The sequence below is a fragment of the Sander lucioperca genome, chromosome 5 (genome assembly GCF_008315115.2).
Source record: "Sander lucioperca isolate FBNREF2018 chromosome 5, SLUC_FBN_1.2, whole genome shotgun sequence".
Taxonomy (NCBI): Eukaryota; Metazoa; Chordata; class Actinopteri; order Perciformes; family Percidae; genus Sander; species Sander lucioperca.
In genome coordinates, this window is record NC_050177.1 from 8,558,246 (window position 1) to 8,585,845 (window position 27,600).

Sequence of the window (27,600 nt, forward strand, 5' to 3'; positions counted from 1 at the left end):
CTGCATGCCAAAGGACCACTTTCACAGCCATTGGCAGGAGCACAGCCTGTTGTTTAAGGTATTTTGATTGGCTTTTCCTCCACCTGCATTCCGCGTAGACCCGCCCTACTATGCCTCTGATTGGCTAGTACTCATTGCCTTCTTCACAGAATGCGGCACGAAGGAAAAGAACAGCACTGCCTGAGCGGGCTCGGTAGATGATGGCAGGCTTAATGCTGATATGGCACACTGATTAACTACAACATTTTAAAATGGCATATAAAAGGTACAATATGTAACTTTTCTGCATTAAAATGTCTAAAAACGACCATACCATATATTTTTTTGAGTTGTGTAGTTACACTATCCCAAATGTTTCCATTAAATGGCAAACCCAGAGAAATCTGTTATTTTATTTTCAGACACGTCACGTTTCATTTAGTTGCCTGTCAGTGGTGTCATATAACCTTTCACCATCTAGTTACTCGTAACGTCCGTCAAAACACGGGCACAATACCGCATACCGCATACCGGTAACACTGCTTTTTCTGCCAAAAGGCATCATTTTGTGATTAATTACATGCCACTTTGCAACACAGTAATACAGTAGAAACCTTATTTATTGATACATATCAATATTAATCCAGCTTAATGTTACTACAATGTATGTGCTGGTTGACAAGTAGCTAACGTTAATGCTAGCTAATGCTTGGTGGATAACATTATAGGGTTACAACATTGTTCAACATGTTCATAAAGTTATTAGTAGTATGACTGTTTTGACCATGGATAAAAGCAGCACTGCGCTAACCCACGAATAAGTTCACTAGTAACGTTAACGTTAGCTGTATAGATAGACGATCAATCTAATGCTAATTTAGCAAGCTAGCAGACTCCGGTCTGCCTGCCTCACTCCCCCGGCACAAAGAGACTTCATTCGGGATGATAGCTGACAGCACAGCCGGGACATGTAGCAATAGCTAGTTACCCGGTGCCGGGTGCTTATGACGCTAACGGCAGTTTAATAAAGCGTATATACTGTCTATGAGAATATCAGACCCAGGCATCCTAGTCACAACATCGGCCATGCATAATGTTAGCTAGCTACTTCTCCGTTAGCGCTAGCGGTGTTTGTACCGAAAACCTCCTCCCTGCCAAATTTCTCCCCTCTTCGCGTGTAGCTGTCTTTACAGTTAGCTAGCTAAATTAACCCGACAAAAGGTGGGTTAAACACCAAAACGAATAGTTAAGATTACAGAAAAGTGAAGGGGGAGATCGGGCAGCTGGGAGATGTTCTCCTGCTGGCTATCCTAGCCAGCAGCTAAAATCTGCTAACGTTAGCCGCTAATGTTAGCTTGCTGGTTCACTAGCTAACTGGTCAGCTAGCTACCAATACAGATTGAATCAAGAAAAACGTAATTATGTTGGGGAAACTGCAGCTATTTTAGCGAGAGACCCCTAGCGGCAGAAAGTTACATATTGTACGTTTTAAAAGGTTGCCGACCCCTGCTCTAGTATGACAAAAGTCATTTTGAGGCATCTTTTTTGGTGTAATCATAAGTTTCAGCACAATCCTTAGCAACACTTTACAATATAAAACAGTGGCATGTGAATGGAGGCAATGAATAAATTCATAGGAAAAATAGTGAATGAATAAATAGACAGATACAGATACCTATACAGTACTGTTTTCGTTCGTCCACTAGAATTACATAGAAATGTAATTATTTAACTCCTTTTATTTTGTACATATTCACCGTTATTATTGGTTATTTATTAGTTTATTATACATATATATATTTCATACATGAATACAAATATTTCTTTTCAAATGTTCGAAATAAATTAAGTTTAATTCAATCCCATCTATTAGTCCTTTGAGATTAAATTAATGGCAATGAGTAAATTACACTAATTGGTACTGCATTTGTTTTCTGATTCCTTTTTTGTTTGTGTGTGTGTGTGTGTTTTACATTAATTGTGATAATCCATTGCAGCTTGGATGATGTAATGTGAGGTGGCAAACTATACAATGAGCTTCATATACATAAATCACATATAATGTGTCATGGATTTGACAAATGCTGTTCGGTGACCTTGCAGCGATGGCAGCGTTATGAGTGATGCCCCTGTCTTGCTATGAGGCAGCACCTTCTGTAACGTCAGATCTGCCGCTGGGATCCAATCACTGTGCAGGCTTGAACTCGCTCCGAGTCAGCTGATGTTCTGCTTATCTGTCACAGTTGGGTTTGGTTCTTCACTGCTGGTTTTCAAGCCAGGGTATTAAATAATGAGAGAGGGATAAGTGCATATCACACTCATTTATTTGGCACCAACTTTTCATTTGATTTCTGAGGCATGCTTACTTATAAAACTTTGGTTATAAAACAATAAAGCTACGATCTGTTAATGAATACCAGCCATTCTTACTTTCACATTTAATCATTTTAGTGTGTGTAGATGTTTTGAGTCATGTGACCAGACCAACAGATAGGTAATGCTTCAGCAGCAAACTATAACAGATCATTTCAGACTTTTCCATCCAGTTACTTGTTTTAGTAACCTTTGCACCTACCTTGCTCCCAGTGGTGCAGTAGCAGATGGTTCAGACAAAACACAAAGCTCAATCCACGCAAACCTTTGGAGGAAGACAGCTGTTTGGACACAATGATTATTCAGGATTTTCTGCTCTCTTGCATTAAAATGTTGCATGCTGGTATAACGTGAACCTTGACTTTTCATCTGGGATGATTTGGATGAGTCTCTGTGTTGCGTTACTTTTCCCTCTGTGGGGATTGACTCAGTTCAGTGCGACAGGCGTGCGTGAACACTTATAAGACACCTACCCACCGGAACAACACTTAAGGAGCGGGATCCCACAAAACGGATGCACACCCACTCTCATTTCATTACGTCCTCCCCCCCACGAAAGCAAAACCACATCAGATGAAGACATGCTGCAATGTGACGTCTAAGATTGGATTTCAGAGGATTTGTTGTGATTAGTCCCTCATAAAGCTTGTTTATTTTTCTACAGCCTATGTTTGCAACAACACAGCATTTTAAGCCAGATGTGCTAAGAGGAACAGACTGTCTTGAATGGAAATACCCAGTTATGAAAGCACTGAGAGGGATGCACACCAACTTACTGCTGTGTCATAACCTTGGTGTGAGAAAATATTAATACAAAAATTGCTGACAAACCTCATTATGTAGCAAGACCGCAGAATCCTCTGCAGAGCCGTCTGCTGCGGGATTGCACCAATGACAAAATATAAACTGTAGGTACTGGAGATGAGCCAATAGTGGATTAAATTCTGGATTATGAGTGGGAATCAGTAACTAATCACTACCATGATATGTTGCACACAATGATGGTGTCATGATACAGATGACTCTGTGATACACAATACCTCAATATGTGTTAACGAAGAGGAAAATGTAATCATTTTTCAATAAGTAAATCCGCAATCAGTGTATTTATATAATGCGTTATGAAATGCTTTGTGCATAGTTTAAGCTTTTTTTAACACACCAACATCCAGATCTATGTAAATCCAAGTGTAAAACAGCCCAAAACTAGCTGAACGTTTAGAAATAAAATACTTTAAAACAATAGAAACTTCTTTCTATTCAAGTCAGTTTATTTATGCTAAATGATTGTACTGTTGTTTCCCTTATATACGCGACCAATGAGAGAATTTGATGACATAATCCTCACAGTTCGTTCTCGCAGTAAAATTGTGTTTCTTACTTTGGCAGTATAGTTCCCTAGTGTGTAATGTTGTGGTAGAACATTTTAATGTTGACCTGTATAGTTTTCTAGTTTTTATCGAGCCCATTTCCACAGATCACATAAATATATGATTGTGTGTGTGTGTGTGTGTAACTGTGTGCTTGTTTTGCAGATGAGAGGCACGGCACCCTCAGGCTGAGCAACCTCACTAAAAGCATGTCAGGGAAGTACATCTGCCGAGCCAGCAACACTGCCGGCTCTGACAGCTGCTCCATTAACCTGGAGGTTATCACCTGTACGTACTCCACTGCACACCACTGTACTTAACACACAGCTGTGACTACTGTTAGGGGTAAATATTGATCTGTGATCCGTTTCCCAGCTTCCAATGCAGGCATGATTGCAGCAGCTACGCTGGGGTCGATGGTGGGACTTGTGGCCATGGTGCTCTTCCTCATATTCATACTGAGAAGAAGGAGGGACACTGAGGAGGAGATGGCCAACGAGATCAAGTGAGAGTTTCAATATAAACTGTACAGTGGCCACTTTATTAGGCACATTTGTACAATCGAAAGCAATTCAATACAACAGCTCTGTCATGATTTCCACCTTTTACAGTTTAGGTAAGTTTTATTATCTTCAGTTTTTGGTGACATTGTTTATTATTGAGCTCATAGTTGAAGGTGCTGTTGTACTGGACTACGTTATATACTTTATACAGTACATTACATGTTATACATTAGAGCTGTGCTTCTAATGCTTTGTCCTTCCTATTTACATACATGAGGGGGGCAGAATATTAAGAACACCTCTAAATATAATGACGTTCAGTACAACGCTACTACTGTGATCTCGCTCGATGGTGTTTTAAGCCCCCAACGTCTCCTTCCAGGCAGCGCGGCGACCGTTGACTTCAAGGCACCTAACTCTAACCATAACCATAACTCTAACCCTAACCATTGCCTAATCGACTTCAAGGCAGCGCTGCGACCGTTGACTTCAAAGCACTTAACCCTAACCTTGACCATTGCCTAATCCTAGTGCCTTCCAGGCGACGTTGGGGGCTTAAAACACCGATAAACTATGATCTCAGTGCTGAAACGTATCATTGAATTAACACATTTATGATGATATCAAAAAGAAAACTGAACATTATAGGCCTCATAAAATTACTTTGATGCCGAACAATTGTACTGGATTGTATTAGAGTGTACAGGTGTATCTAATAAAGTGGCCACGGGCTTTGAAGTTACAGCTATTACAAGTTGTTTATTTACAGTGTTGAAAGGAGAAACAAAAAGAAACAAAGTACATTCACTCAAGTGCTACTTGCGTAAAGAGATATTTTGATTTCAATCCAGCTCTGTGTCATGGCAGTGTGGGCAGTGTTTAGATGAACGGTGCTACGGATGGAAGGCACACACCGTTCATCTAAACACAATGCCCACACAAAGATGACACAGAGCTGGATTGAAATTGGCAAAGTTTACATCTGCAGTCAAAAAGGAAGGAAGTGGCTGTACTCAGTGCCATAGCATTCAAGCTCTTTATTTCTTTAGGGCACCATTAGCCAGAAGCATAGAGCCATTACATTTACAAATAAGTACTCTAAGGCGAGACTATTTTCCCTTTATTAAATCCAAAGCAAAGTTCTATGCTTCTGCATTAAATTCTTATATTGAGTTGATAAGAAAAATGCAATACCATACTTGAATTACCGAATTCAGATGGTACTTAGTATACTTTTTCCTCAACATATTCTCAGAAGGAAATACTTTAATGTTTATATAACTACAGCTATATACTGACAGCTACAAAACACATGATCATCTAAAAAAAACAGATTTGTTAAAGAACCAACAATTTACAAAGCTTTCTAATTAGTAACTTTACTTTCGATAATACATTTTGTTGACAGAACTTACTTACAAACATTTACATAACAGGACCTTTTAAGGCACAGATATACTGTAATATTTTTTTTTAGCGATGCGTACGCGTAGACAAGTGGAGGCGGGAACGGCATTGTTTACATACTTGCCTGCGTACTTTGCATGTACCTGGAGGATTAAACGTATATCCACTAGGGGGCAGATCAGTGCCATATCATCCCCGGCCGACACCGGGAGATATTCCTTGGCTGCAGTGTGGAACAGCTGATGACCTGCCTGTCAGATTATATGCTGCCCCCATGTTCATGTGCTGAATTGGATCTTGCTGACGCGTAGCGTCCATTTCTGAAGACGTGCACAACCTGCGCTCCAAAGGAACGCGGGATACGCAGGGGGGGGCATCTTACGTACGCGAACGAGTAGTTAAAAGCAACTATATCTGAGCCTTTATTTGTAAGTATATTTATTGTGCTATCAATATTTTATTTTTTATTTTTCTGAAAGTTTCTCAATGTGTATTTGTGATAAATACTGTATGAGACGCCATGAGTCATTTGAAAATCTGCAATATCTGAGTGTTTTTTGCCAGAACTCAGTATGAGTGCAGAACACTGAAGCTGAATGTGTGTTGTCCTATTTCCCTTTTGTCATTTTTGATTTGAGTCATTTTCATTAATTATGAGTTTTTACTGATCTCTCTCTCTCTCTCTGTCTCTGTCTCTGTCTCTGTGTGTGTGTCTGTCGGTCTGTCTGTCTGTCTGTCTGTCTCACAGGGAGGATGCTCAGGCACCAAAGAGAGTGTCATGGGCAAAGAGTAACACCGGCTCAGACATTGTATCCAAGAACGGCACGCTGTCCTCCATAGCCACCAGTCCTCGACCCCGAGACCCGCCAAACTACCACTACCCGTACTCCCCAACATCAACTTCAGACACTGGTTCGGTGATCAATGCCTACCAGCTGCGACCTGGAGAAGCCAATACGCTACAGGGACTTCCCGGTTACAACATCGGAGGCACCCCGTCACGCAAACACAAGCGACCTCCCAGTACAAACGGGGCCCCTCCGCAGCTTCTAAGGGGCTCTGTGGTCGCAATGCCCAACAGGACTGAGGGGGCTCAGCCTCAGGTGCCTCCACCCACTGTGTCCCCACAAATGAGCTCCTCCACTCTGACACGCATGGGAGCTGTAGCTGTCATGGTGCCTGCTCAGAGCCAAGCCGGCTCACTGGTGTAGGCCAGCAGAAGGACCGTGGTTACAGATGGAGAGAAAGTATGCCTTGAAATGGAAAGCACTTTCTCCCTGAAGACCTGGAAGCTTGTGAGAGAAGAAATGTCTCCCTTCGGCTCGTTCATTTCAGTTTCTTTTTTTAAAAAGATTTTCATTTACACTCTTATAAAGAGATCTTCAAAGTGGAATCCAATAGCATTAGGATTTTTAAGCAGCATACAATTTAAGACCACGGATTTCAAGAGAGTTGTTACCCTATTACAGTGTGTCTGGATACTGTAAACCCTTAGAGCTTTGCAGTTCTTGCAAAATATGTTTTGACTACATTTGTGTGTATATGTATATATATATATATATATATATATATATATATATATATATATAAATTATGATTTCACTTGTAAAGCTGTGTAAGGACATTTTTCAGTCACTTGTCTCAGGCTAACTGCACTAGTTCAAAATCACAATTCAGGTATTCAACTTGATCGCTTTCTTTGATCCACATTTACTTGTGTTCACGTAAAGGGTTGTTTTATTTAACCTACTGTAACGTCGGTGTGGTTCCATGACACCGATGTCTGCTGAGAGAACTTTTGAGTATATTGCCTGTTATGGTAGTTGGAATGTAACCAAAATAGTGAGTACATGTTGAAAGTTGATGGTTTCTTAATATTTTGTTCAAAGGTGCTTGGTATAACTTGTATATGATACGATTACTGCAAACGTCCATTAGTGGATAAGATAATAGACCAACCTTCCAGCTGATGGTCTTGTTTGTTTTCTTTAAAGTTACTGAACTTTGGAAATAAGGTGGTGAGTTATTAATAGTGAAAGGCTACATGTAGCACTTTTAAAGCAGTTTTGATTGTTGATCATTTTTTTAAATAAAGTGTTCTGCAGTGTTTGATTTTAGCATGACTGACTTATCACTTCACCTATAAACATTTCTCATGAAAACAGTTCATATATAATGACAAAATGTAAATTATAATTCCTATTTAAGTGGGATTCAGGGTGCAAATAAAAAGGCTGATTTCTTTTTATGAGATTATTTTATTTGGAGTGTGATCACACAGACATAATTTGCAATTTTAGTACACAACCATTTACTTTTTGATCTGTGGCAGTATACTGCATGTAGGGTAACAAAACAGTAACCTGGAATATAAATACAATCTAAAAGGCCACTTCAGGCACAGAGATGCTGAGACTGCATGTGATATATACAGTAGAGCAACCACACCATTATTCTCACAAATTGAGTGAAAGTGTTGTAAAGAGCAGCTTTTTATATTCATATTAAAAAAAAGACAAATATTGTATCCACACTAGCGGCTTCAAGAGGAAAAAAAGGTGTTTAGAAAAAAAAAAACTTTTCATCTAAACTACTTAGATTATCATCATTGCTGGAGGTGGTGACAGAGAATATGCTTTACTAATTACCAAAACTAAAAGAGCTTTTTAGCTGTGCTAGCCTCATAGTCAGGCCCCTACGTTAAGTATACTTATTTTAAGCTGTGCTTTGAGTCGAAAATGTAATATGCTAATGTTTAGGATTTTAATATGCTATATTAGCATTTAGCTCAAAGTATAGCCTGAAATTCAGTCAATACTTTAAAGGAACACGCCGACTTATTGGGACTTTAGCTTATTCAGCGTATTCCCCAGAGTTAGATAAGTCCATACACACCCTTCTCATCTCCGTGCGTGTCGTAACTCTGTCTGACAGTTCCACCGGTAGCTTAGCCTAGCACGGATCCTGAAGGTAATCGGTTCTAACTAGCCTACTGCTCCGAATAAGTGACAAAATAACAGCAACATGTTCCTATTTACATGTTGTGATTTGTATATGTATGTATTGGCATTATTTTGTCACTTATTGGAAGCAGTAGGCTAGTTGGAACAGATTACCTTCAGGATCCGTGCTAGGCTAAGCTACCGGTGGAACCGTCGGACAGAGTTACGACACGCACAGAGATGAGAAGGGTGTGTATGGACTTATCTAACTCTGGGGGTTACGGTGAATAAGTTAGGTTTGAGTTTGGGTAAGTCCCAATAAGTCGGCGTGTTCCTTTGAGAAGAAGTTGTTGAACATGTTGAAATTCTGACCTACAGGTGGCACTTCATTAAAAAGTAGGCAGGTGATTGCCAACGTCATTTGGATTCATCCTCTTTAAACCACAAATGTACCAAATCTTCTTGGGAATCTGCACAGTTGTTACTGAGATTTCACTCTAGAGGCAAACTGATGAATCAACATTGTCATCCCTACAGCCTTGCTGCCAGTGTAGCTAAAAATAAAAACAAAAAGAACCAATATTAAATAAAGAAAAAAAAACTGTTTACTCCTCCAATAACCTTTGACGTTTTTAGAAAACCTACGATGCGGAGGGTATTTCAGGAAACCAGTCACACAGTAACAATGCGGAGATGAAGACCGTAACAATATGGTCACTACTGAAGTCACTCAAAGATCCAGGGGATAAGATCTATGAAGACTCTGTCAGCAGATTTCGGGAAATGATCATCCTCATCACCTCATTTGTGCCTTTGTAGACGAAACAAAAAGGAGAATAAATGAGTCAAACAAACAAAGCCAAGTGCAACAGCTGTCGTAAATATAAGAAACTTAATTATAATAAAATCCGATCAGGACATACAGAGTAAGGTCACTGTTATAAAAGCTCACCTTCTAGAATTTGATGTACTCTGATGTCTCGGACAAACTGCTGCACTGCGTAGTCTTTGAGGTAGCCGTACCCACCATGCATCTGAAGAGCCTGGTTGCAGATCTGTTGAGTAACAACAGTTACAATATAGAAAAGTGAAATAACTGCAGAAGTTTTTATTGTGGAAAATAAATACGCCTATTATTACTCAGTGTTACTCACATTAAAGCACTCATCTGTGACAAAGAGTTTGGCCATGGCGCAGAGAGAAACGGCGTCGGGCCGGTTCTCCTGCAGCGCCGTCGCAGCTTCACGCACCAGAAGGCGAGACGCAACCAGCTTGGTGGCCATTTCTGCCAGTTTAAACTGAAGAAACTACACACACACACACGCACGCACACACACACACACACACACACACACACACACACACACACACACACACACACACACGGAGAGAGGGAAGGATAAAATCAAGAAAATCAAAAGATACTTCTTTTTTTTAAATCACTGATAAAATACATTGGATCCTGAATCCTTGTGTGAGCTACTTACCTGGTTGTTGGAGAGAGTCTCTCCAAACTGCTTGCGTACTAACAGATGATCCCTGGCTAGCTGTACACTGGCATGTGCTGCCCCAAGAGAACAGGATGCTGTAGGAGTGTAATATAAAAACAGATGTTTGTCACCTGGAGACTTATTTTTTAGTATATATCTATGTATGTATGTGTGTGTGTGTGTGTATATGTATATATATACACACACACACACACACACACACACACACATATATATATATATATATATATATATATATATATACACACATACTGTATATACATACACACACATATATATATATATATATATATATATATATATATATATACATACATACTGTATATACATACACAAACATATATATATATATATCTATCATTAAAAGGTCCAATGTGTAGGAATTTCTCTCATCTAGCGTTGAGATCATATATCGCAATCAACTCTCTCGCGCCACGCAGTTTAAAGTACGTATTACAGCTACGGTAGCCTTCACGCTTCAAAAAGCAAGTCTCTTGCTCTTTTTAATATCCTTTTTCTTTTTCTGGGTGAAGAAGAAGACTCCTGATCCTGACATTTGGAATACGTGTGGTCCTCCATGTTTCCTTCTTCAAACTTGCCGGGGCCGGGAAGCTATGATACCCATTAGCAGCATTAGCAGCACCTGTGAGTTTATCATGTGACAGAGAAAACAGGAAAGGCGGAGCAGTATGTCCTCTATGTCCCTTATCGGCTAACGTATTTCAAGATGGCGCATGAATATGGAGCGTCTACCCCAGTTCATGCGAACGCAAATGTAAAATTTCAAGCCAAAAGGAATACTTGGAATTGATGGTGGTGGTAAATATTCATGAAAAAGGACAAGTTTGTGAACGGGCAACACAGATTTTGATAATGAACAACTAAACACGTTACACACTGGACCTTAAACTATTGTACAATAAATGGGTAACTACTTGGATAGTGTTTTTGTCCTCACCAATATTAATTCTGCCTCCATTCAGGCCTTTCATAGCTATGTTGAATCCTTGTCCTTCCTCACCAAGCCGGTTGGTCACTGGGACGGCACAGTCCTCAAATATCACCGCCCTGGTCGGCTGAGAGTTCCAACCCATCTGGAGAGAAACGTTGAAAAACAGCTGAGTGACTGTGACTTACTTCTGCCATCTAGTGGTAACAGCAAACACTATCTACAGAGTTAAAAAAAAGAGTTCAATTCAACAATCTAACACCAAAGAAACTCTACCTTCTTTTCTTTTTTGCCAAAATGGAGGCCTGGGGTTCCTTTCTCTACCACCAAACAAGAGATGCCTTTTGCTCCTTTACCCCCCGTTCTGCACATCACAACATAGACGTCTGTGTCTCCTCCTCCGCTGATGAAGGCCTGAAAAGTCACAAACGGACAAGACGCGGTTCTGACTCACTGTTGTTGTTGTATTCACAGTTATATGAAACCACATGCGAGCATAAACAGGTTTGAAATTACCTTAGAACCGTTGAGGATGTAATGGTCACCTTTCAGCTGTGCAGTGGTCAGAAGTGAAGCAGCATCACTGCCGCTGCCTAGAATCACAGACCCTAGGTTTACTGTGTTGTAGTGCATGCGTGCAAAAAGCACCATATGATATAGATGTAAGATGCATTACTTACAAACTATGAATATATTACACAGAAAAACATCTAGTTTTATAGAATCTAGAGGTTGTTTTTTTTTCCTGTCCTTTATTTTTTCATTTCCATATAAAAGACTGACCTGGTTCAGTGAGACAATAGGAAGCAAACTTTTCCATCGAACAGAGTTGGGGACAGAACTTCTCCCTCTGCTCAGTATTGCCAAAGGTGTCTATCATCCAGGCACACATGCTGCAGAAAAAGGAGCATACTGCGGATTTGCAGGCAAATGCATAGAAGATATATGGCATAGGAACTATTAGGGGTCACAATGTAATTAATTTACTTACTTATTTTCACAAGATCAAAAAGGAAAGTACCAAATACATCTGGAAAAAAAAAGTCTAATTGACGGAAATTATGTTTCAGTGCTGATGAATTACATCATTGCATTGCATCAGTGTTTTCTATCATACATGTTTGAACTTATTGAAGATGTAACTATGGTATATGTATTCTAACAGCTTCACTAGATTAATCTGTACAGAACTCTTTTAGTCACATAACTTGAAATTGATCTGACAGATATATGGTTCTTTGGGCTATACACAACCAGATTCAAGTCAATTTTGATGAAGAAATCCATCTCTTGTTAGAAACAACCAAATAAATAATCCTCTCATCTTCATTTCATCTTAATATTTTTCACCGCAGGTCCATGCCATTATTGCCATGTGAGGGGTTCGTACTTGTGGATACTGATGTAAGCTGTGGTGCTGACACATCCTGTGGACAAGGCCTCGAAGATGACTGACGTGTCGAGCCGAGAAAGACCCGATCCTCCGACATCCGGCTGTACGTAGATCCCACCAAACCCCAACTGGGCTGCCTTTCGCATTGTCTCTACTGGGAAAAGTTCCTGGGGGGAAAAGTGAACATTAAATTATAATGTTAAACTATAACTAAGCACAGTGGACAAAGAAACATCTAATATATCATATTTATGACTGCTAAGACATACAGATGCTTCCTATCAAGTTAGAGCTGGGCGATATGGAGAAAAAAAATCAAATATCAAGATATTTTTTACCAAATATCAATGTCGATATTGCGTCGATATTATAGGGTCGACTATTGGTGCTTTCACAGAATATTTACGCAATGAGATTTTTGATAAATAATCATCAGTAACGTGGATATAATGACTAAGTGGGTACAGGCAAATAATAGAACAGTTACAACAGTTAAAGTTCAGAAAATGACATCACTTTACTGTAATGCAGCCTTTAAAACCAGGAAAAGACAACACTAATGTCACATTACGATATCCAACATTTAAGACGATATCTAGTCTCATATACCAACGTCGATGTAATATCGATATATATTGCCCAGCCCTGTATCAAGTCAATAATTTCAAAACTACAAAAATGATAGCTTAGTTTCAGGATGTGGGATTTTTGTCGTCTCCGTACGGAAAACTGGATCTTCTGCTTCAGCTGCACACTCAGGGACACTTCACTAGAAATGATTCTTGCATTTACAGAGATTATGAAGACTAAGTCTGCTGCCTTGACATAGTCTAACCTTATATACTGTACGCCTTGCTCCAACATACCTTCTGGTCCCACTCTGCCATGTGTGGAGCCATTTCATTGGCTGCAAAATCAAAAGCCACTTTTTGAAACTCCCTCTGTTCATCTGTGAGTCCATGAGCAGCTGTCGACAAAGAGCAGAGAACATATGTGGAGAAAACAATCTGCAATCCTGCACGGAAACAAGTGTAGTATGTGCATGGTTGCGTTTAAATATCCTAAAAGGTTACAGATGTCTCTAACTTTATTTCCAACACTTTGAGTGATTTGGATGAGCAAGACTTTTCTTCTTCAACAAGTGCTGTTACAGTGCTCTTATACAAGGAAGCAAACAGATGCTGAAAAAAACTAAATGAAAAACTAAAGGTCAAGTATAGCACTGGCAAAGAGGGAGGAAAGCCTCGAGTCCAGACAATACATTATTTAAATGTTAAACAATTAAAGTCAGCATTGCTAAAATTCCCTGACACATCATAACCTAGGAAGCATACATACATATGACCCTGTGAAGAGTAGGAGCCTCAGAAAATCAGGTGCAAAACTAACCAATAGTAATAGCACATTAATATCAAACCCTGAATGGGCTGTGCGTGACTTTATCTTGTTTTATTCAGAGTCAAAAGATTGCCCGTCTGGGTGTTAAACTGAATACCAACACCGGTCTGTTAGCTAACTTAGTTCACTTATGGTCACCGGTGTCACACTTTCTTTCATAACACACATCTGTGTCCTAAACTATAACGCAAGCAGTTCTCGTTTTCTGGGACTTACGGTCGACACAAGAAGCTATTCCTCGTCTCTGTGGGCTTCTGTTTAAAAAGAAACGATGGTTCCTGCAGATGCCGGAGCCTAGTCTAGCAATTCTTCCCAGAGGTCTGACAGTCGCCATGTTTACCCCCACAGTGTTGTGTTATGTCACTACTGCTGCTGCTGCTGCTTCTTCTTGGGTTTTAACAGCGGTTGGCAATCAGCGTATTCGGTGCATTACCGCAACCTTCTGTTTCGGAGTGTAACGTTAACCTTCAGAAAAGACGTTTACGGAGCCCCTGGCTGGGTCAGTCGAAAAAAAGAGGCATGCTTAAATCTGTGGCTTTAGACTGTTAAAATAAGATCTGCGTGGACCGTGCCCTCGTTTTTGTAAAATGTGCCCACATATTTGCAAACTGTGTGCGCTCCTGTAGTTTAGCGGTGTAGTGTAGCCTTTTATATATGTCAGTGAGTGTAGCTTGTCAAATTCTGTTTTCGAGTTGTTGCCCCTTGTGGCCAATGGAGAAATAGCTGTTACAACACAAACGGGAGTAGCTGGCAATTAAATCAAGTGCACCAATAAGTTTGTTGACGTCACGCGGGTTTTGATGGCTGACCACTTTGGAGCTCTCCCAATACTTCAATGCTTTGGAGCACTTCTTAGGTATGATTTGTCTGTGTTTATGGAAGCTATCTACTGACCCAGAGCTGCATTGTAATCTGTATTCATTTAAAACATTGAAGGCACTTTGGTTTACGTGTGGCTCAGGTTTGTGTAATGTTAGAGTTGTTAAAAGCTAGCTAGTAGCTATTCTGCCATCCATGTCTAACGTTAATGCTGATGAAGAGTACACGCTCCTCCTAACTTCCAGTGGACCTCAGGATTGTTTTATCGTTTTAGTAACCGTTAGAGTTGTTTTATCAACGAGTTTTTGCAAAGTAACACATGGCTCATTTATCAAATCAAATGCTTGTATTTACCTGCACGTGTTACTAAAAAAAACAAGGCAATCGTATCTTTATGCAAGCTTTTTGTTATTATGATAATTTGACATAGTTATAATTTACCACGTAGTCGGTGACATGGTTGTTTGGAAGCTAACGTTAGCTCCAGACACGCTAATTTCACTTTTTGTGAGAATTGTGTCCATTCAAATAAGCAGCCGGAACTGTCAAATCAACACTGTAATGTTATCCGTTTAACTTTGCTCGCAGTGCATCTACTTGCCTTGGAATGTAACCTTACATTAAACTGAATGTATATTATAAAAAAAAGATATAAATTGTTAATGGATAAAATGACCAGATGGGAATGTCTTTTGATTAGGCTAATCCAGTAAAACAATATCTGATGAATTAAAGTACTTAAATACAAAATAAATATAATCCACCTAGCTAGCTAGAGATGGTAAAGGGACAGCTACCACGGTATGAATAATATGAATGGTAGACAATGACATCATCAAGGTATCAGAATCAGCTTTATTGGCCAGGTTTGCGTAAACAAACAAGGAATTTGACTCCAGTTAATCTTTGCTCTCAAAGTACAACACTCACTTAACATATAAAGAGTTAAAAACAGAAAGGACAGTAAGAAATATAAAAAAAAATCCTGTTAAGTATGCAGTATAACAATACAATGTATGTCATCATATCACCCTGTTGTGGACGATACTTGATGTTTAACATGCTTCTTTATAGACCGTGAGAGATGCCACCAAAGACGAGGGCCAGAGTGAGTAAAAGACCAGCAAGCTCAGGTAAGCAAATGAAGTCGCAGAGTAAAACTTCTTGTCTCATCTGGTATGTTATTTTCTAACGAGTGACAATTATTGCTGCCGCAACAATAACCCGGCAAAGATTATGATGGTGAAAAGGTTGGCAGTAAGAGGAAAGCTGCAGCTTCTGTTGAGTCTGGGAAAACTGAGGAGAGCTCCGAACCGCCACAGTACTGTCGCTGGCTGATGAAGTCTGAGCCCGAGAGCCGCTTTGAAAATGGGATCGACGTGAAGGTACAGATCGAGGATCATCAGCACCGTCTGTTGTTCTCGCAAACAATGGGAGTGGGCTGCACTCGTCTGACGCGTCTGGTTTCATTCTGCAGTTCGGGATCGAGGATCTGAAGGCGTTGCCTGATCAGACTGGCTGCTGGGACGGCGTCCGCAATTATCAGGTAGAGCCACAAAAGTGACTCCTGATATCAATAGATGTTTACCTGAAATGAGGCACCGCTCTGAAAAGGCTTTTTGACATTTTAGTCTCACCAGCAAATTCTTTACTCTTCGTTTTTTTTTTCTTTTCTTCTCTATTTGGGAATGTTCCTCTGAACTATCCATCATCTGCAGGCGCGCAATTATATGAGGCAGATGAAAAACGAGCAGTTGGCTTTCTTTTACCACAGCAACTGCAAGGAACCTGGGATAGCCGGAGTCATGAAAGTAAGTCTTGCTCTTTCCCCTGCTAATTATACTGTAAAGATTTAAAGTGCTCATATTATGCTTTTTGGCTTTTTCCCCTTTTCTTTGTGTTATATATCTTTTTTTGTGCACGTTATAGGTTTACAAAGTGAAAAAGCCCAAAGTCCACCCCAAAGGGACTTACCATCTCCAACAGAAAACTCTGTTCACAAACTGCTCCAAACACACGTTATAATGCTCGCCTAGCTGCTAGTGTAATACATAGCCCATTGCTATTATTAACCTATGTGTGTTAATTGTATAGCCCGCTAACCATAGTCAATCAAAATTTAATGTTTCTAAAATTCCCCAGCTAAACTTTCCATGGAAAGCAATATTAAAATATCCAGTTCATTCCCATTAATTCCCATGAAAGTTTCCAAATTGGAATGTTTCCAAAATTCCCCAGCTAAACTTTTCATGGAAAGTTTCCGGAAATTTACCGGAAAATGTCCACTCCTTTGCAACCCTACTAGTGCCACGCCCTCAAACTCTGCTTCTTAATGGCTAGTAGTCCTTACCTAGCTACTGCACATGTGCGACTGTCACTACCCGATGTGAGTTGCGCATGCTCAGATTTAAACGGTTTACAGCATAACGCCAAGGGATCTGGATCCGGCAAACATTTTAGCTATCTATGATCGTTTGATTGCTAACATTAGCTCAAAACGCCATTCAAGTGACAGCCTTTGTTGTGTTTGATTGCTAACTTGTAGCCAGCAGTGAACGAACTTCGTTATGTAGGTCCATTTTTATTGTAGTGACATTACAGAAGTCCCTCGTTAGCAGGTTCTTGTAGGCTACTTCAGCCTCTAATCTAGAACTGACATCAGGGATCATGCCGTGAAAATGTGATGCCTTACGCTAAATAATAAATTACTGCTATGTAATGTACCTATCTAATTATTCTGTGGCTAACAGCAAAACAGATCTGCGTGAAGTCGCAAAGTGACGCATGCGCAACTCACATCTGCACTCGACTGACATCGGGTAGTGACAGCGACTCCCAACAAAGATGGTACAGAAGTGAGATGTCTCACTCTGTAGCTAAAACAGAGAGCTCAACACACAGGGTGAAAAGAGGAGCTGCAGCAATGTGCAGTACAACAAAAAGATGGTGTTTTTTGAAAATTAAACCATGTAAACCTATTCTAACATAACCTCTAAATACAATTATGAACCTGAAAATAAGCATAATATGAGCAGGCATGACATACAGCTGTAATTCTTTTCCTAGATTGTGAAGGAAGCTTATGTGGATCACACTCAGTTTGACAAGAAAGATGTCCATTTTGATGCAAACAGTAAACCAGACAACCCCAAATGGAGCATGGTAAACTCATTCAGGCATTCAAAGTACAATTACTGATAATAACCAAGCATTAGGGTTGATTTTTGTCTTCTTTTCCCTCAGGTAGATGTCCAGTATCAAAGAATGACGAAGCGTTTTCTTCCTCTGTCTGAGCTGAAGAAGTACCACCTGCAGCACCGAGCCAAAGGAGGGCCTCTGAAGGACATGGCGCTTTTTACAAGAGCCAGGCTCTCCGTGCAACCCCTAACCACCGGTAAGTGAAGCCATTCTCACTGTGTGTCTTCTTTCAGTGCAGGTTCTAGTGCCGGGCTGGGTATGAACCCTCGTTCTGCTTTATCTCTGCAGAGGAGTTTGACTTTGTCCTGAGTTTGGAGGATGAGGAGCCTCTGTGAGGGTTTGGACCACATGATGCTTTGTGACACGGTGAAATCATGAAGCAGTGACCTCGTTCACAGCACCGTAGTGTTTTCTTCCTGTTCATAAATATGATTAAATGTATTTTTTGTAAAATAATGGCTCACATCCTGTTTTTACCTCTACTTCTGAACGATACAGAGCGTGCTTGCTTTTGTTGGACACCTTCAGCCACCGCATACAAAATCTTTTTTTTATATATATATATATATATATATATGTGTGTGAGTGTGTGTATATATATATATATAATATAATATATATATATATATATATATATATATATATATACACACACACACACTCACCTAAAGGATTATTAGGAACACCTGTTCAATTTCACGTTAATGAAATTAATCTATCAACCAATCACATGGCAGCTGCTTCAATGCATTTACGTGTATGGTCCTGGTCAAGACAATCTCCTGAACTCCAAACTGAATGTCAGAATGGGAAAGATAGGTGATCTAAGCAACTTTGAGCGTAGCATGGTTGTTGGTGCCAGACGGGCTGGTCTGACTATTTCACAATCTGCTCAGTTACTGGGATTTTCACACACAACCATTTCTAGGGTTTACAAAGAATGGTCTGAAAAAGGAAAAACATCCAGTATGCAGCAATCCTGGGGGGCGAAAATGCCTTGTTGATGCTAGAGGTCAGGAGAATGGCCGAGTGATTCAAGCTGATAGAAGATCAACTTTGACTCAAATAACCACTCGTTACAACCGAGGTATGCAGCAAGGCATTTGTGAAGCCACAACACGCACAACCTTGAGGTGGATGGGCTACACCAGCAGAAGACCCCACCGGGTACCACTCATCTCCACTAAAAATAGGAAAATGAGTCTACAATTTGCACGAGCACACCAAAATTGGACAGTTGAAGACTGGAAAAATGTTGCCTGGTCTGATGAGTCTCAATTTCTGTTGAGACATTCAGATGGTAGAGTCAGAATTTGGCGTAAACAGAATGAGAACATGGATCCGTCATGCCTTGTTGCCACTGGGCAGGTTGGTGGTGGTGGTGTAATGGTGTGGGGGATCCCTTTTGCCTTCAGAACTAGCTTCATTCTTTGTGTCTGTGTCTGTGCTGGAAGCATTCTTTAGAAATGTTGGCCCATATTGATAGGATAGGGTCAAACACAGTACTAGTATGGTGTTCCTAATAATCCTTTAGGTGAGTGTATATGAGCATGTAATGTTGATTAGGGTTGCCCTTTTTCCTTAGAACAATGTCGGGCCTTGTTTTATTGCCATTTTGTAATTTGTGTATAGCAGCATAAGAGGGCATTCTCACATTACCTCACATTGTGCTCTCCACAACATTTCCATAATAAGGTCCGCTGATGAATAGTGAGTGGGAAGATAACATACGTTTCAGTTCATGCAGAGCTCTTACGTTTGGTCAATTTAGTTCATTTGTTTATTATCTGGAAACCCACAGATCACTGCCAGTCGTGAAAGGTGCTGATGACAACTTGAATTAAAATTCAGGATGCTGGGGCACCCTGGTAGCTCACCTGGTAGAGCATGCGCCCTATGTACCAAGGCTCAGTCCTTACCGCAGCGGCCCAGGGTTGGATTCCAACCCGTGGCTATTTGCTGCATCTCTCTCTCTCTCTCTCTCTCTCTCTCTCTCTCTCTCTCTCTCTCTCTCTCTCTCTCGTCTACAACTATCAAATTCAGGATGTTGTTGGTTGTGTAACAGGAAGTGAGTAGTATCCTATCATAATCTCCTCGTGGTCTGGCACTGGATCCTGGGTCGGCTAACTCTGGTCTTTTAAAGATGTCATCCTCAGAGATGTTTAAATGGCCCAACAAAAATTCCAGCTTGATGTAGTTTTTGTTAAGTGTTAAATGTCTGTTTTTAAAAGCTGTAATGTGGTCTTGAACTTGGAACTGTTGTACTGTTTTTGGGTGGACTGGCGCCTTGTTTTTCTGTATTCCTTGTAACATAAACACACACTGCAAAAGGGCTGCAACTATTGATTAGTTTTGACTTTTGGATAATCTGCTGATTCTTTTCCTTTGATGTCTGGTCTCTGAAAATGTCAAAAAATTAGTGCTGAACGATTTTTGAAAATAATCTAATTGCGATTTTTTTCCCCAAATATTGCGAATTCGATTACTTTTTTAAGCTCTTTGTCTTCTGTATTATTCAACAAAGAATAATATAATAATGTATAGTATGAACACACAATTACACACTAGACAGTTAAATAAGTAAAAATATAGTACACACACACACACACGTAATTTTTTACAGTGCACAGAGGATCTGCCTCCAGCCCCTCCCCTTCGTGAAGTTACGTGCTGCCGTGTGCACTTGCTCAGAGAGGCTATCGTTGCGTTAGCTAGTTGCTGGTGTTCTTGCCGTGGGATTAACTGTACTAATAAAACTGTTGAAACACCGCGGCCACGCTGCTGTGAAAGCTCCCCGAACGTCATTTATCAGTCTGGTTGTTACCCCTCTCAGTAGCAGCTCCTCCACTCATATCTTTATAATGGAGCTAACCAGAGCTAACCGCTAATCAGAGCTAATCGTTGCCAACCGAGCCTTGAGTTCTGTGTGCCTGTATCCATTAACTGCATGTATAGAGTCAAGCCCGAATAAAACCCTTCATTTTATTAAAATGGCTGTAAAAGTTTTAAACTACAACTCAGAGTTGTTTGAATGACAGAAATCAGCTCAAGGTACAGTGTAGCGTTAGCATGCTAGTTGATGCTTTCTCTACGGAGTGCAGACTGATTGCTCTCGTGAGTCATGTGATCAAATCGCAGCCTTTGCGATTAGGAAATCGCGTTTTAACATATCGCGATATTATCGAAAATGCAATTAATCGTTCAGCCCTACAAAAAATGGTTAAAAAAAAAACACGAGAGGTCAGAACCATTGAATTTGTGGCACTTTAGCTTACAAAATTACTTAAACGACTTTATATAAATAGCTGCAGATTTTTTGTCAACAGACTAATCCATGAATGCAGTTTTGTAATTGATGCACGAGCAATTTAGTAACCAGTAACCTGTTCTATTATTTGCCTTTAACCACTTAGTCATTATATCCACATTATGATGGTTATTTATCTAAAATCTAAATGTGGAAGATATTTTGTGAAAGCACCAATTGTCAACCTTACAATATCATCGCAATATCGACATCGAGGTGTTTGGTCAAAAATATCGTGATATTTGATTTTCTCCATATCGCCCAGCCCTAATATTACCTGTTCAAAGCTGTCAGTGTTAAATGCCTCTCAATGACAACACAACTTTACATGTCATTTAGCTGATGCTTTTATCCAAAGCGACTTACAATTGCTATATATCAGAGGTCGCACGCCTCTGGAGCAACTAGGGTTAAAGTGTCTTGCTCAGGGACACATTGGTTGATGCCACACCAAAGGCATGTGTCATATCCACTGCGCCATCACCACCCAACTCATCCGTGCACTGTACGTAGCAGTGTTATAGTAAGATGTCGTCATTTTTGAGTTTCATGTGGTGTTTTTTATATTGTCCACCCAGTCTGTTCAGGTTCATCATGTCTGTCACAAACACTCAAATCCCAGCTTTTTTTTCCCCATTTGGCATCCATTTATTTGACTTTCGGGGACAAGGAATAATTAATTAGCATTTTGCAAAAGATAGATAGTTCTAATGTAACTTTTTCTCTGGTTAAAAGACTAAAATTATGTTATAGAGGCAGGAGGATTCCACTTGCTCGATACACTTAGGCACAACTTTCAAGTCTCTAATGAAGAGGATACAGAGGACTTCATACTATCAGACCTTAATACAAACACCCTTTCCTAACACCACTGGAACGCCAAGGCAAAGCATGAAAGATCATTGTGTGGCACCGTGTACTGTATAATCAATGTACACAAGCTGGAACAGGACAAAAGGTTTTAGCTGGTCTTATTTACAGATCAAAACATAACAAATGTGTGGGATAATATTTCAACCCTCTCGCTCAAAAAGGAAAGTTTCTGCTTCCGTTATTTTTTTGTGTGCAAACACACACACAAAACAAAGAGAAAAATGTGTTCAGCAAGATAAAGCAGTGCAAAGTTATCTCAGACTTCTTGACCTTATAACAGTGTTAGGAATGCATTCGTTAAAGGTGGAATGTTGGAGACACGTTTATGAAAATTCGTGTCATCAATTCAGTTGCGTTAAGAGATTAGAAATTAATTCATCCCAAAAAAGCATTAACCAAAGGCTTAAAAATGTTAAGAAAATCACATGAGAGGTTTTAACACAGTGGACATCGCGACAGGTGATTAGTTTGATTCCCGTAAAGAAAAGAAAAACGCATTAATGAGGACCAGACCAGCAGCCTGAAGCCACTTTGAATGCCTCATGCACACTGTTTCATTGTTCACATACTGTTATGTATTACTGTATGTCGGTCTCCCTTCTTGCTCCTTTCACCAGTAGCGGCTACAAATAAAAACAGCTGCTTCACCAGATGTTGTACAGTTGACGGGCACCTCCGACGCAGACGATGAGGAGTCTTGTGAGAGGAGACGGGAGGGCTGCGGCCCTCCTCTACCCGCTCTCCTCCCTTGCAGCCTGTTCCAAAGCGCTCTCTGAAGCAGCCGAGCCCTCGAACCTCTGCGAGGCGATGGCTGCCTGATGAGACATGCTCTTCCTCACCACGTCGCCTTTCCTCCACAGCGTGATTTCCTGGAAAAGGAAGGGTTGGAGAAAAGAGTTTTTTAGACTCCACGTGCTTTATTTATTTAATGTACTGATATCACTGTATAGTGACTCCTTATGCATGAACGCTAAAGACCGTGTCAGTAATTCTAGTGTTGCTCCTGTCAATGATCTCACAAAAAAAATCATAAGTTATGTATATCAGCTGCAAAATGCTCTCCTTTGCGGATAGCATGAAACTCATACGTGCTATTGTTACGAGAGGTCTTTCAGGAAGTTTACGTGGTTAGTTTTGATAAGGGTTAGAACTGATGTGACATATGACAAATGAGGGGGCGTGTTTGTGTGACGCTACAGGCCACACGCTGAAAGAAAGACACTGTTTGAAAGAGCGCTTTGTTTTTCCCACGACACAACCTTTTCTAAATACACCTTTTAAAACCTGAGCTACAACACGGAGAGTGGGCTCACAGAGTCCTGACAAAGGATGCTGGAAAGCGGACTCGGAGCGGAGGTCGCCTTGGACAACGTGGTCACAGAAGCCAGAAACCATCTTTTGACACCGAACAGCGGCTGGGTGAGTCAGTTTAACACAGCACAACCATCCTTAGGTAGGAAGGTATAAACTCATCCCGGCTAGCTCAGGGCCTCATCCTCACGTTAGATGCAAACACGCCGGGAGAGGAGACAATACATTTCATGTTACCAGCTAGGTTAGCCTTTAGTGGCTGTGTAAAAAGAAAGAAAACATGAAGACCATCACTTGCTCCCAAAATGAGTCAAAATGACATCTTCAAATTGCTCGTTTCCTCCAACCGTGAGTCCAAAAACCAAAGGTATTTCATTTTCAAAAGATCCCAAAACAGAAAAGCAGTGCGAACCAGCGAATGTTTTATTAATTATTGCTTGACAAATGACTTCAACAATTAAATCGACTAATTGTTTCAGAACTAGTACTGTTTTTGCAGTTAGTATAAAAAAAAAAGTCGACACTTTCATACCATTTTTATGCCGACGGAGCATGATACAGTATGTGCCCCGACAGACGTGAACTGAACTTCAACTGTTGAATGCCGCTGCCAATTAAACTTAAAGCTGAATGCGTTTCCAAAGATGTTATGCCTATTTTCTGTCATCAACGACATCTCGGCAGCTCCGATTCCACCGTAAATGTATTTTACTGCTTTACATTTACAGGCCAATATCCAAACGACATACTCAAAACTGCTTGCAAATAGTATGTACAGCAGTGTAGAATAGGACACAGCTAGCATGTGGGCAGCAATGTTACTGTATTGAATGTTTCTATCTTATTCCATGCAAAGCACTCATGACACCCAGCAGGGGTATTATACATGGCCAAGTAATCCGGTTTCTGCAGCAGAAATGTAACTATATTATAGCGTTAGGTAGCCTGACATCGTCCTAGTCAGATTCTAGTCAGAATATGAGTCTGATACTGCTCCACTGGGCTGTGATTATGGGGCGTGTTTCAACTGAACTAGGAAGGAAAATGCCTCTGCACTCAATTGGATAGACCTACAACCAATCAGAGCAACGGATAGACCTACAACCAATCAGAGCAACGGAGTATGTGACATATGTTGAGCGTATGTTAAACCTAGGGCTGCTCGATTATGGGAAAAAATATAATCACGATTATTTCGGTAAATACTGAAATCACGATAATTTAACACGATTACTCGTTGACTTCTGGAAAGATGTTGCAATTATTAAACTTAAAAACAGTGGATAAAGTTAAATAAATCAACAGTAAAAAAAACACATACAACTGTGAACTTTGCCTTAATACTTTTCCTATTGAAACTTTATTTTTTCATTCAGAACACAAGACAAAATAACAGTTTACTTGCAAAACGTAATGAGCTACATAATTGTTATTCTCGATTATTCTGTTTTTGTGATCATTGGGAGCCGAAATCATAATCACGATTAAATTTTGATTAATTGCACAGCCCTAGTTAAACCTTTGCCGAATCGAAACCGAAAATTTGATAGCGGTTCTCGGTTCCTCTATAACAGACGCGATGGCGCAATCTACACATCTCAGTTCTCCAGCGGCAGCCACCTTCGTTGTAAACGAATTCAACCTGAGCGTCTTTGGTGACGTGGTTGATTCCGTTACTGTTGATCATCTGTCCATCATCGTATAAAGCCCGCCCTGACAATTTGATTGGTCCAAACAGCTCTGGTTCGAGCATAGTTGCTCCATAACGGATCGAGTCCAGTCCGAATTTTCTGACCTCAAATGTTGTGGGCGGGGCTAAGTTCGGCTGGCATCCAGGCTAAGTGTTAGGAGGACCAGGTATTACATTTACATTGATCTTCTATCAGTAGCCTACCTGCTGTTTGAAGTAGCGTCTCTCCTCCTCGTCGATCAGCACCAGGTTCAGGTAGTAGCGCACAGAGAACTTCTTGTTGATGTCTCGCATGGTGGGAGTCAGATCATAACCAGCGAGAAATAACCGGATGGGAATGGACTCTCCTGTTAATGATATACATTGAGACAGGTTGGATAATAGAAATCTTGACTGAGTAGGGAGATGTTTCCTGGTTAAAATAACTGAAATTATGAATAAGCGCTGTTTACCCCTGACTGGAGCGCCGTCCATGATCTCGTACTTGGCGATGGTGTCGTTTTCATGGTATACACTTGGGCCGGTGCCTGTCGTCTCACGTTTGATAATGTCAATCTCCATGTGCTTAATCTTAATCCTCACCAGCAGGAAATAGATTTTCCCCACAATTACATCCTTCAGATGGTACCTGTCAGAGCAGATATAGACATGAGCATTGGACAGCATGAAATAACTCCATTACAGCTTAAATTAATTTGTCCATTAATCAAGCGACAGCAAATTGTAATTTAAGCAAAAATGGCACAAAAAAAAATCTGTGCTTTCAGCTAGGGCTGCACAATTAATCGCAATTTCATCGAAATCGCAATATGGACTAGTGCAATATCCAAATCGCACAGGGGCGCAATATTTGTTAAAGGCAAAATATGTGTCAAACCATTCTTAATTAAGTATTGTGGTGCTGCAGAGACGTCCCGGCCTAGAAATTGTATCCTACAGACTAAAGAACAAATCTTCTTTTGGTACAGATCCTCGCAAAAATCACCAAAATGATCATTCCCTCCAATATCGTGCATCATATCGCAATCGCAATATCAGTCAAAATAATCGCAATTACATATTTTCCTCACATCGTGCAGCCCTACTTTCAGCTTCTTAAATGTATTTGCTGGTTCCTTTTGTCTTCTATGATAGTAGACCGAATATATTTGGGGTTTGGACTGTTGGTCAGACAAAACTGGGCTCTAGGAACTAGCAATTTGCTGACATTATAGACAAAGTGATTAGTTAATCAATGATTAAAGAAAACAATTGTTAGTGGCAGCCCTAAATTCCATGGCTGATGCTGATTGGGAGTCTCTCTGCAGTATGTGCTTAACTCACAATAGAACTACTATTCAACACTCTGACACTAACGCTGGTATTTCCAAAAAGGCATTTAGGGACGCTGTATTTATTTAGGGACGCTGTATTTATTTAGGGACACTATTTATTTAGGGACGCTGTATTTATTTAGGGACGCTGTATTTATTTAGGGACACTGTATTTATTTAGGGACGCTGTATTTATTTAGGGACGCTGTATTTATTTAGGGACACTGTATTTATTTAGGGACACTGTATTTATTTAGGGACACTGTATTTATTTAGGGACGTTGTATTTATTTAGGGACTGTATTTATTTAGGGACACTGTATTTATTTAGGGACACTGTATTTATTTAGGGACGCTGTATTTATTTAGGGACGCTGTATTTATTTCGATTTCTTTGCTGGATATGGTGCTTCATTTTCTGTAACTGAATCTGTTGCCGTTATTAAAACTTATTTATGGATGTTGTCTTCAAAAGACACTTCAACGTCAACTAAAATCGGTTTTGAAAAGTGCCATAAAAATGTTTACTACTTGATTAAATGAAATGATTGTCATGTGTTCTGGAACAATTAGTCAGTTGATCGGTTAATCAAGAACAATTTTGATAGTTGATTCATTTTTAAAATAATTCATCAAGGAAAAAAAAAACAAAAAAACATTCTCTGGTTCCAGCTTCTGAAATGTGATGCTTTTCTCTGTTTTCTATCATTAGAATTATCATTATCATATATGTTTTTGGGCTGCCCATGCAAAACACGCGGACTAGCGACCTCACCTTAAGCTGCGACATTGGGATTAGGGCTGCTCGATATGAGGAAAATATGCCATATGCAATAACGTTGTTGAATATCACGATAACGATATTACTTGCGATATATATAAACAGATATTAAAGTGTACTCAGTTCTGACTTTCTGTTGCTTTTAGTATTCTTCTAAAATACAACACATTGCTTGTTGAATTTAAAACAAATGAAAGGAAATCATTTCTAACATTTTTATTGAACAAATTGAAGATCGAATTGAACATAAAAGGCACTACTTAAAAGAATGAGTTACATTTTACATACATTCTTACATACATCTTACATTTTTTTTTGCAGTTTTTTTTACTGATATTTCTTTCAACAAACAAAAGATCTCGTAGTCGCGATAGGTTGCAGCCTTTTGCGATATGTATATTGCGCTAGTTGATATTGCAATACCGATGAAAAAAATGATATATTGTGCAGCCCTAATTGGAATGGACATTTTTTTCTTTTTCA

The 27,600-nt window shown here is 40.0% G+C and overlaps 4 protein-coding genes and 1 long non-coding RNA gene across 7 annotated transcripts in view; 2 read left to right on the plus strand and 3 right to left on the minus strand.

The window, feature by feature from the left end:
* esamb (endothelial cell adhesion molecule b) overlaps positions 1-7,750 on the plus strand; it is a 65,048-nt gene extending 57,298 nt beyond the window's left edge. For both annotated transcript variants that reach the window (XM_031296398.2, XM_031296399.2), the window contains 3 exons: positions 3,888-4,010; positions 4,098-4,227; positions 6,381-7,750. In XM_031296398.2, coding sequence (XP_031152258.1) covers positions 3,888-4,010; positions 4,098-4,227; positions 6,381-6,843 — 716 coding nt within the window. In that variant the 3' untranslated portion in view covers positions 6,844-7,750. The remainder of the gene's footprint in view (positions 1-3,887; positions 4,011-4,097; positions 4,228-6,380) is intronic.
* A 1,406-nt stretch (positions 7,751-9,156) lies between these two features.
* On the minus strand, positions 9,157-14,374 carry acad8 (acyl-CoA dehydrogenase family, member 8). Its single transcript, XM_031296400.2, has 11 exons — positions 14,042-14,374; positions 13,294-13,394; positions 12,425-12,594; positions 11,818-11,927; positions 11,551-11,627; positions 11,311-11,448; positions 11,044-11,179; positions 10,062-10,159; positions 9,729-9,881; positions 9,527-9,629; positions 9,157-9,385 (listed from the first exon to the last, which is right to left on the minus strand). Exons 1-11 carry the CDS (start codon positions 14,157-14,159, stop codon positions 9,327-9,329), a joined length of 1,263 nt encoding a protein of 420 aa, XP_031152260.1. The 5' UTR covers positions 14,160-14,374; the 3' UTR covers positions 9,157-9,326.
* A 179-nt stretch (positions 14,375-14,553) lies between these two features.
* On the plus strand, positions 14,554-18,298 carry thyn1 (thymocyte nuclear protein 1). Of its 2 annotated transcripts, XM_031296401.1 has the most exons (8): positions 14,554-14,681; positions 15,719-15,777; positions 15,878-16,029; positions 16,122-16,190; positions 16,363-16,455; positions 17,711-17,806; positions 17,888-18,038; positions 18,131-18,298. In XM_031296401.1, the coding sequence occupies exons 2-8, from the start codon at positions 15,729-15,731 to the stop codon at positions 18,175-18,177; spliced, it is 657 nt and encodes a 218-aa protein (XP_031152261.1). In that variant the 5' UTR covers positions 14,554-14,681; positions 15,719-15,728; the 3' UTR covers positions 18,178-18,298. The 2 variants fall into 2 exon arrangements, with proteins under 2 accessions (XP_031152261.1, XP_031152263.1); XM_031296403.1 differs by lacking the exon at positions 17,711-17,806.
* Positions 18,299-19,392: 1,094 nt separating this feature from the next.
* On the minus strand, positions 19,393-21,213 carry LOC116047596. The gene is made up of 3 exons (XR_004104419.2): positions 21,054-21,213; positions 20,586-20,589; positions 19,393-19,491 (listed from the first exon to the last, which is right to left on the minus strand). It is a non-coding gene; the product is annotated as an uncharacterized LOC116047596 (long non-coding RNA).
* A 568-nt stretch (positions 21,214-21,781) lies between these two features.
* The window catches only part of vps26b (VPS26, retromer complex component B), a 7,789-nt gene continuing 1,970 nt past the window's right edge, over positions 21,782-27,600 (minus strand). The window contains exons 4-6 of the mRNA XM_031296397.2: positions 25,476-25,651; positions 25,228-25,370; positions 21,782-22,891 (exon numbers count right to left, since the gene is read on the minus strand). Coding sequence (XP_031152257.1) covers positions 22,754-22,891; positions 25,228-25,370; positions 25,476-25,651 — 457 coding nt within the window. The 3' untranslated portion in view covers positions 21,782-22,753. The remainder of the gene's footprint in view (positions 22,892-25,227; positions 25,371-25,475; positions 25,652-27,600) is intronic.